The sequence below is a fragment of the Podarcis pityusensis genome (assembly GCF_964106645.2).
Source record: "Podarcis pityusensis genome assembly, chromosome: 11".
Classification (NCBI taxonomy): domain Eukaryota; kingdom Metazoa; phylum Chordata; class Lepidosauria; order Squamata; family Lacertidae; genus Podarcis; species Podarcis pityusensis.
The window spans coordinates 31,468,856-31,485,728 of record NC_138036.1 but is presented as its reverse complement, the minus strand read 5'-3'; the positions used below and the strand labels follow the sequence as shown (position 1 = coordinate 31,485,728).

The window sequence follows — 16,873 nt, the reverse complement described above, 5'->3', positions numbered from 1 at the left end:
TCAGGGGAACAACAGTAGACTCTGGAAATTTAGAATGGAGCATGAGAAGGCGGGCAATTTTTGGCATCGCACAGGGTGCCACTGAAATTTGAGATCCCAAGGTCTTCCACTGGGAGGAGGAGGATAATAATAATAATAGTAATGATGCTGATGATGTATTAGTCGGGTTCATCTACTGCTATAAAAATAACGAAGAGTCCCGTGACATCTTAAAGTTTAATAAATTTATTTGGATTGCAAAATTTGGATGAAAGAATTTAGTTGTTCTTTGGGTCCAATGTATGCAGCCCTGAATATATGCTGCCTTACTAGCTAGTGTCATATACCTACTGATGTGATCATGCGAAGAAATGACCGATTAAGAAGGCCAGTCAAATGCAACCTAGATATAGGATTAAAGCAGGGGGTTTAGCATCTGCAGCCATTAGGCTTTGGGATTTACCATCTTTAATTATTTTTTTCCTCGAGTGATACAGAGAGTATACGATAATCTCCAAATCCTTCTCCAGCCCATATGCGTCCAGATCACTTTTCATTTGACAGGAAACCCAAATGCAGGTCTTACAACAAAAGCCCAGCCTAACAAAACAAAGAGAGGAATCAGACCACCGTAATGGCTGAAGTGCATTGGCAGAAAACACACCCCTTTTTTTAAAGAAAAAAAAAAGAAACCACAATAAAACATTTGTTTGTGGAGATAAATAAAGATCAGAAGGGGGACTGGGGTGGGTGGGGGAATTTCAGTCGATGTAAGCAGACAGGACTGAAATTATTTCAACTCACCTTATTGAGGGACTAAAAAGAAGGGCTGGAGGAGAACCCATCTACATACTTTAGAAGCATTTAAAAGACATCAATTCATATATGGCACCAACATTTTTACCTCTATATAGGGGGGGGGGGCTGGTCAAAAGAAGCTTTTCTCTGCCATGAGTCTTCCAGAGAGCATTTAAACAACATGCCAAATCAAAATGATACTGAGTACAAAAACATAACTGTATGCTTGTGAAAACATGATCTCCCCGCTCCCAACTGAGTGGGATTTGAACCTAGTAAGGAAAAGAACACTTTCTAAGCTCAGAGAGACTGCCTTATTCTTACTAGTCATATGTTCCACTGAAAACAGGTCCCCAGGCTAACTCCCAAGGATCCTAGGAAGGCATTTATGCCCTCTCTCTTAAGCTTTCTGGGGTCATCAATCCAGAAATGAAAATATTTCCAACAAAAACCTCTCTTCCATACATGAATGCTTCAGTGACCAAAGATGCAAACACTTGCAAGTTTTACCCTTATCTATCAGCACATTTTAACAGCTTCACTGTTCTTTTTAAAATTCCCACATCTGTCTCCTCCTTTGTCAGAAGACAAGACCTTGGGGAAAGAAAAATTACTAATAACAAAGTAGGCGAGGTGTAAGTTGTCAGCAGTAACTGGGCCAAAAATGTACGCTGACCGTCCTTCAGATTCTGCAACTGAATGTGTTATCATTAGAAAAGGTATTTGGTTTTAAACTTGCAGAAAGGATGTTGCCGACGGTATGCCGCAACGATCATCAAAATCCGCTTTCCGGATGCAAGCGTGAGTCCAGCCATTTTTAAGAACCTCCTTGAAATCTAAATAAAGACAAGTGGACTCCAGCATGGTAAGCAATTTGGGAACTGCTGTGCGGGCATTTCTTCACCTACTAGCATGGTGCAGAAAAATGAGCTGTAATGCAGTAATCATTTCAAAGCAAAAACAAGAGATTGGTTGATAAGGTTAGGCTGGCCTTTTCCTGCTAGCATTGTAAGCTTAAAGGAGCACACCAGTCTTGCCTTTACAGAATTGAGTGCGCAGCTACCATCTAACATAAGAAGAACTCTGCTGGATCAGGCCCAGCCCAACATTCTGTCCTCACATCCTGTCCTGAAGCCCACAAACAGGATTTCCATTCTCCCCACGGTTGAGTCCCAAGAAAACGGCAATAAGAGGCATATTACCTCTAATAACACAGTCATCATGGCTAGTAGCCATGGATGGCCTGATCTTCCACAAATTTATCTAAACCTCTTTTAAAGCTATCACTGCATATTGTGGGAACAAATTCCATCGTTTAACTATGCACTGAGTGAAGATGTACTCTCCTTTGTCTGTCTTGAGTCGACAAACGTTCACCGAATGCAACACTACACCTTTAAAGCACATTCAAAGTCTACTTTTTTTCTTCTTCAGGTGAATTCTGGGCACTGTAGGAGTTGGTGGGAACAGTAGCTCTGTGAGGGTATTCTTGGAAGGAAATAATATATTTTGGAGGTGCTTTAAAGTTACAGTGTGCATGTTTCACAGATTCACCTTGCTTTCTAATATTATGGAAGAGAAACACTTTTTTCTATCCACTTTCCCCACTTTGTGCATAATTTTATACACCTCTACCAAGTCGTCTTACTCAACTCTTAACTAAAAAACCTGAAATGCTGCTGTATTACCTCATAGGAGAGTTGCTCTTGCCCATTGATCACTGTGGTTGCCCTTTTTTGAACCTCTTCCTGCTCTACAATAGCCTTCTCGAGGTGAGGCAGCCAGAACCGCACCAAATGCCACCTCACCATAGATTTGTTACAATGAAACTCTGATATTGGCAGTTTTATTTTCAATCCTTTCTTAATGAGCCCTAACACGGAATATGGTTTTTTAAAGCTGCTGCTGCACACTGGGTCAACATCTTCAAGTTATCCACAATGACCCCAAGGTCTTACTTCTGGTCAGTTACTGCCAGATCTCCCATTGTTGTCCTGCATCCAATGGCTGGTATTCAGCGGGCATGAGGTAGCCAATGTGGTGCCTAACAGACATTATTATTATTATTATTATTATTATTATTATTATTATTATATCATCCTATACCCAGAGGTCTCAGGGCGGATCACAAAATAAAATCAAAATACAAGACCACTAAATAAATTAATATAATATAATATAATATAATAATATAATATAATAATAAAACTTCCCAATAACTCCCCTTCCCCCCCCCCAAAAAAAAACCCCACACACATTTTAAAAGGGCATAGGATGTCAATCAAATCAACCAAAGTCCTGGTTAAAAAGGAACATTTTTGCCTGGCACCTAAAGGTGTATAATGAAGGCACCAGGCAAACTTCCCTGGGGAGAGCATTCCATAGATGGGGAGCCACTGCAGAGAAGGCCCTTTCTCATGTTGCCACCCTCCAGACTTCTCGAGGAAGAGGCACATGATGATCCCAGGGTTTGGATAGGTTCATAAGGAAAGAGGTGGTCCTTGTTGGTTCTTAACTCCCATTATGCTGGCTGGAGCTGATGGGAGTTCTGGTCCAATAATATCTGGAGGGCACCTCATTGAAAGTAGTCTACTCATTGTCTGAACCTGGAGGTGTCACAGAGCCATAATGGCAACACAGCATGGTACCTCACACAAACAGGTTCAATATGGAGGCTCTTCGCAATGGTAAATGACCCACCTCTTCTTCTTTTGTTTCTTTTGCCTTGCTGACATCTCTTTGCCTACTCTTTGGGACGCAGGTGGCGCTGTGGGTTAAACCACAGAGCCTAGGACTTGCCGATCCGAAGGTCGGCGGTTCGAATCCCCACGACGGGGTGAGCTCCCGTTGCTCGGTCCCTGCTCCTGCCAACCTAGCAGTTCAAAAGCACCTCAAAGTGCAAGTAGATAAATAGGTACCACTCTGGTGGGAAGGTAAACAGTGTTTCCGTGCGCTGCTCTGATTTCTGGGAGAGCCAGTGTGGTGTAGTGGTTAAGAGCAGTAGTCTCATAATCTGGGGAACCGGGTTCGCGTCTCCGCTCCTCCACATGCAGCTGCTGGGTGACCTTGGGCTAGTCACACTTCTTTGAAGTCTCTCAGCCCCACTCACCTCACAGAGTGTTTGTTGTGGGGGAGGAAGGGAAAGGAGAAAGTTTGCCGCTTTGAAACTCCTTAGGGTAGTGATAAAGCGGGATATCAAATCCAAACTCTTCTTCTTCTTCTTCTTCTTCTTCTTCTTCTTCTTCTTCTTCTTCTTCTTCTTCTTCTTCTTCTTCTCCCCACCTGGAATCCTCTTGCCTGGCATCAGCCAAGAACGTTTACAGTAAAACCATGTAGCTGGCCAGTGTGAAATTCCACAACTTTTACGGGTGATATTAAAAAGAAAAGCATAGGCAGGGAAGATAGTATCTTCTTAGATCCTCCTGACAGAAAACTGTTTGGGGAACAACACTATTTGAACAGGATGTGAAAGATACAGAATGGTTAGTCAGTAGTGCTTCTTTGCTCCCCTAACAGAGGCAGCCAATGTCCCAACCCTCTCTGGTTTTACACATTCGGCAAGAAGTCAGAACATGTTGCACAACTCAGCAAACCTTGTGTCGACCAGGATTACATAAACGTTGATGAAGACCTGAAGACACCAGCTGCGCTGCCTAATGCCTGAAAGATTATACACAGCCTACATTTACATCCAGGGAATGGCAACGGCCCCAGGTTTTATGGTTTTCAGCATGGATAATTCATACATGCGACTAGCACCTCCTCAGGCAAGCAGAGGTGAGAAAAGCTCTGAACAGAGAAAGCTGGTGACACATCAGGACTGAAGATCCCTTCACGCTAAACACTTTGTGAAGTGCAATAGCCTTCACACATCACAGCTGCTTGAAGATGAAACAGGTACACGCCCTTTTAATGTGGCTGTCATTTTCATACCCGCACAGACTTACTGAATCGGTTTTTGGGCACACAACAAAGCCATCACACCTCCAATATTCCCCCCTTCTTGATAGAATATTGTTTTAGGACCACTTGTGTTTCCGTAAGTAGCCATAAAATGCTGTCAGGTCAGTTCCTGGTGGTGTGACTTGCATAGATACATACAGCACAATCCTAACAATTTCTACTCAGAAGTAAGTTCTATTGAAAGATAGGTTTCTCCAAGTACTACCTGAAGCTGAGAGATTGGAACTGGGACCTTTGGCATGCCAAGCACAAGCTCTTTCCCCTTGTTTCAAAAATTATTTCTGGCCCCCATTGCCAGGTGGAGAAAAATTTAAACCAGGCCACAAGCTATCTGAGCCAAGAACAAATAGAGTAAATGTGTCTCTGAGCATAAGTCTTTTGAAAAATTTTAAACAATGGAAAACAGCCTAAGTAAATCTGGGGATGTTTTGGGGAAAGCAGGGCTTAAAGCAGCAATCTAATGATATTACTAGTATTTGATCAAAATCAGTACTTAAAAAACCCAGGACACAACCCATCCTAACGTAAGTATTGTATGAAAAGATTGGCATAGGGAGCAATAGAAACCCGCTACACCCATTTTCCCCAGCTCGCACGCACGCATGAACACGCACCCCACAATGAAAGGTCTATGTGTTCCTCTTCCCCTCTTATCACTCTCTCTCATCTGGTTCTTGAGTTATAATGCGTAAGCCCTTACGAGCTTAGGTAACAGCACAGAACAAGTACAACGTTCTCAACCATAACAAAGCTTTGTAAATGTTATATTCTACTATGCAGCAAGCATTTTGTAGGCATAATCTATATACAACTGAGAAAAAAGCCAAGCAAAATTCCCTAAGTTTGAGCTATATAGCACACTGAGACGTAGCTATTTGTCCAAATCTTACACCTGTTCAGGATCTCCCTCCCCCCCCCTACTACCGAGGGAACAGTTCCATTTGAGCCAGACTACCATCCTGCTCCTGTGCTCTAAGATGGCTTCTGTGCAATCCTGCTCTGAAATGTGCAATGAAATTGGTATCCTATCCTCCAACCTGCCTAGTTGCAATTCTGTCCTCTCACTTTGTGTAGTCTCCTTTCAACATGTTATGCTTCTCTGGCCATGGTAGCCCTTGCACTTCTCCATTTCTTATGGCTGGGAGAGCTGGTCCCATTTAGGCACAAGGATAATTCAAGAGTGCAAATAGGCAGCCATGTGCCAGGCAACATCTTATGGCTTATGGTGTCGTTAAGACACCAGCCACTTGAGCGTGTAGAGCAACATCTGTGCTGCTAGGCTCATGGTCCTGTGTACTATAATCCACGTTGTGTTTGTGTTCTGATAATGGTTTTGGAGTGCACTGCGTGCGTACAACACATGACATTGTGGACAGAGAACATACACCTACTATATATCACACAGTTTCTGTCTGCTTAATCTCTCTGATACTGCAGCTTTACCACTGCACAGGTATAGCTGAACCTTGGGGCTGGGATATACAGCAGCTGGCATCCAAGGCAGGTCGGCGACTCCTTGACATTAGACAGGAATGGAACGTCAAAATATTAATCTTGGTTTAATATGTATACAAGTGAAAGGCCACAGCAAGATGCTGCTGAGAATCCAAGCATAAATGTGGAACAGAATACTTTACTCTAATTGCAGATTACCTCTGAAGAGTCAAATAAACCTGCATTAAATTGTCTCAGTAAATCAGTAATTAAAATAGGTTGGTCTCAGTCTCCTATGCAAGCTTCAATTGATAATTTAAAGGAAATTTCATAAATCTATCCAATTTACTCAGAACTCTGTCCCACTGGGTTTAATAGGCTTATTTCCTACTAAGTGAACAAAGCCTTGTAGCCTTCAACCAATCAATGGCAGCATGTCAAAGTAAGTCACTTTAAGACTCCAAGCGAAAGGCCATTATCTAAAAACAAATATGGACTATTGTGTTCTGCCAAAAATCAATTTTTCCTTAAAAGGCTAGTTTTCTCCTTTTTTTAATAAGCAAGCCCAGCAACATAAGCATCAAGCAAAAATTGTCATTTAACTTTTAGTTATGTCAATACTTAAAAGAAAGTGACACACTGCTGCACAAGTATTAAAGAACTGACTCAATGAATTTTAAAGTGTCGCTAATATGTAGACATTCCTTTACACCGCTTTCATTTCCTTGGTTCAGAATGGAACCAAATTCTTCTGCAACTGAGGCTGCAATCATATACAGACCAACTAGAAACCACATTTGCACAGGACCAATAAGAAAAGCCGTGTAAAAGTTAAAACAACCCAACTTGTACAAGAGAGAATTCTGCTGTGAAATTACTTCCATATTACAAAAAGCTGGGCTACTATGAAAAGATTCCTCAGAAACATATTGTCAAATGAGAAGTTTTATTATAGCTGAATGCAGCATCACAGATATTATGATCTTGGTCTCTCTTTCTTGCCTTTGTACAATGCTAACAGAGAAACATTTGCTACTTTGACGACCTTGAAACGAACTCCTGGAATGTCACCAACAGCATGCCCTTTCCGACCAAACCCAGCAACCAGGACTTCATCGTTCTCCTACAGATAAAATGAGAAAGCAAGAAGTGTTTTTTCATAACAAATACACATGCATACATTTTTTTAAAGCCTTTATAACTACAAGCAGCTATAATATAGTTATGTTCAATTAATTCATTCTTTTTCTCAGTTGAACTGCGTATTATTTTCACCAATAGCACCACTTTGCTCAAACTTTTAAAGGGGTAGGTACTGTGGCTGGTTGCTGTGATTATACCATTTGCTGTATAAAGAACTATTTCTAGAGCTGTGTATATTTGTAAAACAGGAAGTGGTGGCGCTGTGGTCTAAACCACTGAGCCTCTTGGCCTTGCCAATCATAAAGTTGGAAGTTCAAATCCACGTGTTGGGATGAGTTTCCGTTGCTTTGTCCCAGCTCCTGCCAACCAAGTAGTTCAAAAGCATACCAGTTAGAGTAGATAAATAGGTACCACTGTGGCAAGAAAGTAAATGGAGTTTCCGCGCGCGCTGGAACTCGGCACAGTGTCCCATTGCACCAGACACGGTTTAGTCATGCTGGCCACATGACCCGGAAAGCTGTCTGAGGACAAATGCCAGTTTTCTCAGCCTGAAGCGAGATGAGTACCACACCCTATAGTCACCTTTGACTTAACTGTCCAGGGGTCCTTTAGCTTTATAGTTCTAAAATGTTTTGTGCTATTTTATGTTGGTACTGGCCTGTTTGGCTCAGGACTTTAACGGTTACCTCAATGGAATACACTTACCTCAATAAAGTTCAGACAACCATCATTAGGAACAAAGGCTGTTATTTTCTTTCCATTCTTGATGAGCTGAACTCGGACACACTTCCTGATGGCAGAATTTGGCTGCTTAGCTTCAACACCGCTGAAACATGAGGTGGACAACATAAATTATTTGAGTAATAAGTCTCGTAAGTTCCATTGCTAGTTATATTTAATTCAAATTTAATAATTTTTTACTTAAACATTTATAGGATTGTGCTGGCAGTCAGAAGACATACAGTAACTGATTCTAGACTACTTAAACCTAATTTTAAAAAATAATGAAGTGGAACATAATTTTGTAGACAGTGGGTTTTGTTCAACTAAGTTTTACTCAACAACAGACCTACTAAAATTAATAGACCTTACTTAGCCATGTTCATTCATTTTATTGGGTCTGCTGTGAGTAAAATATAGCTGACGATCACCCCATATGCTAATCACAAATTTTAAAGGGGAAAAGTTACCCAATATTTTCTACCTTTAGCAATAAGAACAGAGTGACAAGAATTAAAAAAAAAACCTCTCCAGAAAGTGATTCCTTTAGAACTTTTGACTGTAAAACATTTACACAGAAATTTTATCCTGCAGTTTTAGAAATAAACCAACGCTATGATATCTGTGTTACCAACAAAGCTTTCTGCGTGTGTGAATGAGCATGGTTAAATAACTTAAGGATTCTCAATCTATACTTTCCTGAATTTCATTAACTTCTGGCCTGAATGTTTACATTCCCCTCCACAAAACATTACTGAGAGTCTCCTAAGTCCACTGTTATAAATGGTCTTAGATATGCCTAAGTCTGTACAGATTTGGAACAACTGGTATAATAAATGTTTTACTATACGCTGCAGCAATGTTTCAATATCCTCTCTGGTGCTAGGACAAAACAAGCAAACAAACCATTCAGAGTTTCTCTCTCATTAGTTCCACTAAGAAGCTTCACTCACACTTTTTCCAAGACAATTCCTTTGGCATGGGAAGCTCCCCCAAAAGGGTTGGCTTTCAAAGCAGTACCCAGATGTGCCTTCTTGTATTGTTTGTCATGCCATTTCTGGTCTCGGCGATGACTGCGCAGCTTCCTGGCTGTCCGAAGCCCACGGCACTTGCCTGAAAGGACATAACAAATTGAGAAAGCCTTTCATCTTTAGGCACCAAGTAATGACAACTTCCCTAAGCTTGTCTTTAAAGGACTTGACTTAAACCAGCACTGCTGTAGCTTCTGATGCTTGAGCTTAAATATATGCTATTTTATTACAAAAATATATATCCTTCAGTCGTTTATATTCAGACTAGAAATCAGCAGTGTTCCCTACATGCTTGGAGGAAGCGGGAGGCGTGAGTGATTTGCACCAAACCCTCCTTTTTGCTGCAGCCCCCACAAAAGCTGCAGCAGTGGGATGGAGATGGCTCAGAGCTGTCGCAGGGTCATCAGCAAAAAATGCCATCACCCTTCCTCCGCCTAAGAGTTTCTGCTGGATCCCTACAAGCGAAGATGTGAATCAATATTTCCGGTAAAATAGTAGTAATAATAATAATAATAATAATAATAATGAAGTAAATTCAATAATAGAATAGTGGGCAGCAGAAAATGCATAGAACGGTACTACGAAGTTTGAAAAGTTAAACAGTCCAGGAACATTTGGGGGGGGGGGAGGCGCGGGAGCTTTAACCTGAGGTGTAAAAAGTATCAAAGTAGGTACCTTGGAGAAACATACCCCTGCCATAACGATTTGTTTCTGGTTGCCTTGCATTCTTTTCACCGGCACCTTAGGCACGTGTGTGCAGAGGAGTGATAACTGCTCTGAAGGTCTCCCCCCCCCCTCAATAAAAAAGAGCAGCCCGCAAACTGAAACGTCACGTCTGCACGGAAAACACGTGTTTGCCATGTCATTTCTTGTCTCAAGCCAGCTCGACCACGTTATTGAGGACCTCTTAACAAGGCAGCCCAGGGAAGGGGCAACTCGCGCGTCCCTAAATCCAAAACGCCCCGCTCCGCTCACCCATCTTCCTCCTGCTGCAGCTGCTGCCGGTTCGCCCGAAGGAGCCTGAGAGAGAGGGAGAGAGCGAGGATGACCCACAACCCACCGCGGCAGCTTCTTGCCGAGGACCTCAACCGGGGCGTCTACTTTCGCGCCTGTCTCCCTTCCTTCCGAAACGCCTCACTGAGGTGAAAGAGGTGGCTGTGAAAACGAAGCGCCGAGCGGGTGCCGAAAGATGAAGGGTGTGTGTATGCGTGTCAAGAAATAACTTGAAGCTCCGCTGATAAATTAGGAACGTGCAGGGGGTTTTTTGGGGGGGGGGGAGTCAATTTCCGGCTTTAAATAAAAGCGGCCATATTGGACGGCCTAAGAGGCGCTCTAGCCGTAGCTTCTCCGTGGTGGAAGAGGCCACGCTCGAGACATAAAGGCGTAAAGGAAAGGCGGAAGTCGCGACCAGAACACCGGCTACAAAGTCTTCCCACCTCTGTAATACACCCCCCATTACGTATAAGCATAGAAAAGAACGGTGTGTGTGGTCTTTTTCTTTTAATATCTGAGGGGAGGGGGGCGGCAGAGAGGGCGCGGCCTGAGAACTACGACTCCCACAATGCATCGCGCGGCAGCCGCCATCTTTTCCAACCCGCTCAAACTTTTCCCTCCCCGGTCAGGCACCGGCTTAGGCAGCCCATTCCCGAGGTCCTCGGAGCGGGGTCTCTTTGCCGAGGTGGATTGTGGGCCTTTCTCTTTCCTCCTCGGGATCGTCGGACGGCACGATGGGTGAGTGGCTCCGAGTCGCGGGCGCCACGTTATCCCAGTGGGAGCGGCGAGGAGAGAGAGAGACCCCGCGGCCCCTGATATGCAGGGGGAATGATGCCCCCTCCCCCTTCAGCCCTTTCTAGAGCCCCCGCAGCCGCCCGATCCTTTGAGATGTTAGGCGCATGGCCGCCTCCGACAGGCGCAGGCCTCGGAAGTCACGCACGCGGCTTGTAATGACCGGTGGAACTCGCTGCCTCAAGATGCGGCGGTGCCTGCTAATTAAAAAGCGCGCCTAGAAAGGTCGATCAGCGGCTAGGAGGAAGGCTGGGGAATGCTTCAACTCAGTGAAATCTAGTTGTCCACCGTAAGGAATAAGGCAGTGGAATAATGTATGGGATAATTTGAGGGATCAGCACCCCAACCCCCGTTGAAGTGCATGGCTGTATGAATCAGGGTAAAAAATAAAAGAATAGGAAATATTTCTTTGCAGGGGAAATGCCAGTCGTTATGCCTGCGAATTATTATTTGAGTGGAAGAGGTGTGCAGCAGACATCTGCGAAATCTGTGTGGTGCCATATAAACTTCCACCAGGATTACATGTGCTACTGCATGGAGTATCCTGTGTGAACTGTTAGGAAGCTGGGGTTTGCAGCTCAGCTTACTATAGTTTGCAAGATGGGCACCACGTTCCAGGTCCTGCAGTTTATTGGCTACCATCAAGGCTTTAAAAACGATTGTGCAAGGAAAAAAATATTTAGTTTTAGAAAGTTTTCCATAAGTTTACAGTGTAGTCCCAAATAGAAAGACAGAAAATGGGTAATGTGAATTCTGTCACACTGCAGATAGGGGGTACTAGAGTGAATTGAGGTACATGGTGGTTGGTAGTTGTACGAACTTAGGCGCATGTCTTCAGTAACCTCTAATGTACTGTTTTCTAGGCAAGTGTCGCGGACTTCGTACTGCCAGGAAGTTGCGCAGTCACCGACGTGATCAGAAGTGGCATGACAAACAATACAAGAAGGCCCATCTGGGTACTGCTTTGAAAGCCAACCCTTTTGGGGGAGCTTCCCATGCCAAAGGAATTGTCCTGGAAAAAGTGTGAGTTTCATCAAAAACACCTATAGTGTGTTTATTTGCACCTGCCAGATTTCCTGTAAAGAATTTCGTACTGCATAGCAGTACTGGTGACATAAATACAATCTAAATTGAATTGTTGAAACACAAGACAGGGGAGCACTGTCAACATTTGCCTATTTCCTGCACCTGGAAATTAGTGATTTAATTTATTCTGGCCCTTAGGAAATTTCAAGCTTGAGCCAGTCCAGGGATTAACTGATTAAGTCAGCAGTAGGTGTTTCTACAAATAACAAATACTTGACTGTTTAGTTAGTCTTTTCATTTCAAACATATTCCATTTAGGTATTTTAACTCTTAAGGAAAAAAGTAAGATATAAAACTTGCAAAGCTTGAAGTAGAATTGCCAATTTGGGTCATCTATTGACGCGGGTGGTGCTGTGGTCTAAACCACTGAGCCTCTTGGGCTTGCTTATCAGAAGGTCGGTGGTTCGAATCCCCACAATGGGGTGAGCTTCTGTTGCTCAGTCCCAGCTCCTGCCAACATAGCAGTTCGAAAGCATATCAAAGTGCAAGGAGATAAACAGGTACCGCTCTGGCGGGAAGGTAAACGGCATTTCTGTGTGCTGCTCTGGTTTCAGTTGTTCTGTTGCACCAGATGCGGCTTAGTCATGCTGGCCACATGACCCGGAAAAACTGTCTGCAGACAAACGCCAGCTCCCTTGGCCTGTAAAGCGAGATGAGCACCGCAACCCCAGAGTCGTCTGCAACTGGACTTAACTGTCAGGGGTCCTTTACCTTTTATTGAAAGATTAACAGCACAATCCTATTAATATCTTGTTCTCATCTAAACACAGTGAATTCAAGCTGTTCATACAAAAAAAAATACTTTAGATGGCATTATTTAGTTTGACTTTTGTGAAATATATCTGCTTAGAGTCAAAGTTCTGATGAATGTAGTGTTTTTTGCTGTACTAAATATACAGTGTCTATTTCTTCCTTTTTTTGTGTTAGTGGCGTGGAGGCTAAGCAGCCAAATTCTGCCATCAGGAAGTGTGTCCGAGTCCAGCTGATCAAGAATGGCAAAAAAATAACTGCATTTGTTCCTAATGATGGTTGTTTGAACTTCATTGAGGTAATTTATTAAAAAAAAAAATACCCTAATAAAACAATATGCAAAAAAATACTCCACCCAGTTTTTACTAGTATGTTTTGCTGCTCTATGTAGTAGAAACAGGGACAATACTGCAATATTATTGTGATTTAAAGCTTTGTAATTTAATTTTATGGTGGTGACTGTAGGATAATATTTCGCACTTGAACTTGATTTCTAAGAATCCACACTTTTCTCAAGAATGGAGATACAGTAAATGCATCTCAGCAGCTCAGGAAAAGAGACACCCCTATCCAGGGTAGCTCTTGCTAATAGGGCTGAAGGCTTTGCCAGTGAGCAGAGTGGAGGAGAATTTGGTTGGCTATAATGTTTGATACTTGCAAACTCCTTATTTGCAGTGAGAAAATAATTGACTTGTTTTGTTTTAATTCCAGGAGAACGATGAAGTTCTGGTCGCTGGCTTTGGTCGGAAAGGTCATGCTGTTGGTGACATCCCAGGAGTTCGTTTCAAGGTCGTCAAAGTAGCAAATGTTTCTCTGTTAGCCTTGTACAAAGGCAAAAAGGAGAGACCCCGGTCATAAAGTTATGTTGTTATCAAGATGATCAATAAAGTTTTCTTCTAAGAAATACCTTTGTGGTTTTTTTAAAAAGTGATTTTGGCATTATACGTAGATTGTTTAGAAATGAAAGTTCAACATCTCTAGTACCTATTCTTTAATTGGGGAAGTCATTATTGGGTTATGGGTAGGTACATCCTGCAAGGGTTCCCGGTTTTGTTTAGCAGAGCTTAAGAAAGATGGTCTTGAAATATGTTTCATTTCCAAAACAAAATTTTTATCTCCCTAGTTCTAGAGTTTGAGGCATTTGTTTTATGGCAGGAGGCATGACTTGATTAATCACTACCATAAAGTTTGTATTCCAAATAACATAGCTCCTGTTTAATTCTGAGCATCAGTGATGATCAGACAATGGGTCTATCTAGTTGAGCTTCCAGTTTCTAACTACTTCACTTGAAGCACACTCAGATGACAAGTTAACTTACCACTATGGGAACACTTGTGTTTACATTTTTCACTTGCTTTGCACACCTGCATTTGAATAAAGTTATAGGTGATATGATATCCATGTTCAAATATATAAAAGGATGTCACATAGAGGAGGGAGAAAGGTTGTTTTCTGCTGCTCCAGAGAAGCGGACACGGAGCAATGGAGCCAAACTACAAGAAAGAAGATTCCACCTAAACATTAGGAAGAACTTCCTGACAGTAAGAGCTGTTCAACAGTGGAATTTGCTGCCAAGGAGTGTGGTGGAGTCTCCTTTGGAGGTCTTTAAGCAGAGGCTTGACAACCATATGTCAGGAGTGCTCTGATGGTGTTTCCTGCTTGGCAGGGGGTTGGACTCGATGGCCCTTGTGGTCTCTTCCAACTCTATGATTCTATGATTCTAGGTAACTTTAAGATCTCATGTATCTGGCATTCGTTTTCACTGTTTGGTCAAATGAAAGGAATTGCTTTATTTACTCTGCCACAGAAACTTCCATTTGTTGGCTCTTCCCAGGTCTCCAGAACAAATAACAGTTTTTCACTTAACACAAGAGTCCTGCATGATCAGACCAAAGGCCTATAGTCCAGTATCCTGTTCTCACAGTGACCAACCAAGTGTGTATGGGGAATCCCATAAGCCAGAGAGCAACGTACCCCTCAAACTGCTAGCTGGGGAAATGCAGTAATGGCACAGGCCATTTTTAAAACAGAGTAAGCTAACCAAGGAGAATGTTTTAAAAAGAAACTACATTGTGAAATTTGTTTGGATCCATACTATCATGCCTGAAGCCATAATAATATGTTCTGTGTCTTTTGGGGATGATACTTGCAAATAAAGTAGTATCTTTATAGATGAAGTAGCATCTGGGGCTCGCTACCAGTCTTCTGTGTTTTGATGTAGCTGCAGATGTCCATGCATAAATGGAAACAGCTCTGATTCTCTTTCTCTAGCAATCTAGAAAACCCTTGTGCCTTTCTTTCTACCTTCAACCAATCAAAACACAAGCACTAAGTCCCCTTCCCACCCACCCCAGCCATGAAAGGATTTTTGCTATCCATTTACTGAGACCCTTTTCAGTTCTTGGTTTCTAGTCTGTTAGGTAACTTCAGGTTTCTATTCTTTGCCACCACAACCAGCTGCCCTGAAAAGGTTGGTTCCAGCAGCACCCCCAAACTCATCTAATCATAAAAGGGACCAAAACTCCTGTTTATATTACTGCAATTTGGGGTTTCCAAATCTTGTAACATTTGCAGAAGCAAAACCAATAGATCATAACAAGTTGCATTTATGTGAGCTGCCAGATGGCCCAGGAAGCCTTTGCTTCAGAAAAGTGCAGGGAGTCTGAGTCTGGCAACCAATTTTAATAGTAGTCTCAAAAGATTACTCTAAACCTCTTGCTGATTACCTGGGTGTGTGCGTATCTCTACATATAAATTTTAGGATTCCCCAACACCCATGTTAGGGACACAGGTGGCGCTGTGGGTTAAACCACAGAGCCTAGGACTTGCCAATCAGAAGGTCGGTGGTTCAAATCCCCGCGATGGGGTGAGCTTCCATTGCTCGGTCCCTGTTTGAAAGCACGTCAAAGTGCAAGTAGATAAATAGGTACCCCTCCGGCGGGAAGGTGAACGCTGTTTCCGTGCGCTGCTCTGGTTCGCCAGAAGTGGCTTAGTCATGCTGGCCACATGACCTGGAAGCTGTACGCCGGCTCCCTTGGCCAATAAAGCGAGATGAGCGCTGCAACCTCAGAGTCGGCCACGACTGGACCTAATGGTCAGGGGTCCCTTTACCTTTAACACCCATGTTTCCAGCAGAAAGCAATGGGGAGCTTTTATTTAATAGGGTGCTGGAAATAAGAGAAAAGCATGTTGTTTCACAGATTTGGCAACGCTGGGGAGGAAATGTAAATATGTGAAGCTAAAGCTGTCCTGCTTCACGGATACAATCACTATATTGATGGCAAGAGTTAGTACACTTCCAAAGAACAGAGTAAATCAGCTTACGCTTTCAGTCTCTCGAGTAAATGCATCTTCTAATGCAATTTATGAAGAGGCTGCTCTTACTGCTGCTATATTAGGCGTAGTAGTGGGAATCGTTTCTTTCATTATCCTTTTCTTCATCAATCCTTAGCCAAAAGAGGAGCACCATTGCTGTTGGAAACTGCTCACTCATCAGAATACAACCCCGAAGGATTGTCTGCAGTAAAAGCGCATTTACTGGCATGTTGGCAGAGAGCCGCCTTTCTGTCAGGCTGCTTGCTCTCGATTATGACACCACGGTAGCGGAAGAGGGGGAGTCATAGACATGTTCCACACGGGCAGCACTATGGATCTAGAGATGCTCAAGCCATCTTCATGCCTTGGCACAGTTTGGAGAAGATGAGGGGCCTATCCTGCCTCAGATATGTACCTGAAGGTAACAGACGATCCAGTAAGGGCTTGCTTTTCGGTTCAGCCTTGGCAGCCGCATGGGAAATCCCTCCACTTGGCCTGTCTCTTGAAAGCTACTCTCCTTAGATCATTCCGTGCCAGGAGGTGGTTTCAATCTGCACGCAACCTGGCAGACACTTCCTCAGCCAGCAGTAGCAATACTAAAACTTGAGTAAATTTATGTGGCTTAGATAATCTTGGATTCGTTTTATGGTGGTTGTTGAATTCTTACCAAAATTGGAAAGCAAGGTTTTAGAGTCTTTACAGAATGGACTACAGGGGTACCTCGGGTTACATACACTTCAGGTTACAGACTCCACTAACCCAGAAATAGTACCTCGGGTTAAGAACTTTGCTTCAGGATGAGAACAGAAATCGCACAGCGGCAGCACTAGGCCTCATTAGCTAAAGTGGTACCTCAAGTTAAGAACAG

General features: G+C 43.0%; 2 protein-coding genes across 2 annotated transcripts; one reads left to right on the top strand and one right to left on the bottom strand.

Moving 5' to 3' along the window:
* Positions 1 to 7,103: 7,103 nt before the first annotated feature.
* Positions 7,104 to 10,200, bottom strand: LOC308458861 (small ribosomal subunit protein uS12). The gene is made up of 4 exons (XM_080973722.1): positions 10,044 to 10,200; positions 8,991 to 9,150; positions 8,023 to 8,143; positions 7,104 to 7,297 (listed from the first exon to the last, which is right to left on the bottom strand). The coding sequence occupies exons 1-4, from the start codon at positions 10,045 to 10,047 to the stop codon at positions 7,151 to 7,153; spliced, it is 432 nt and encodes a 143-aa protein (XP_080829848.1). The 5' UTR covers positions 10,048 to 10,200; the 3' UTR covers positions 7,104 to 7,150.
* Positions 10,201 to 10,690: 490 nt separating this feature from the next.
* Positions 10,691 to 13,593, top strand: LOC308458860 (small ribosomal subunit protein uS12). The gene is made up of 4 exons (XM_080973721.1): positions 10,691 to 10,799; positions 11,717 to 11,876; positions 12,867 to 12,987; positions 13,401 to 13,593. The coding sequence occupies exons 1-4, from the start codon at positions 10,796 to 10,798 to the stop codon at positions 13,545 to 13,547; spliced, it is 432 nt and encodes a 143-aa protein (XP_080829847.1). The 5' UTR covers positions 10,691 to 10,795; the 3' UTR covers positions 13,548 to 13,593.
* The last annotated feature ends 3,280 nt before the right edge of the window (positions 13,594 to 16,873 follow it).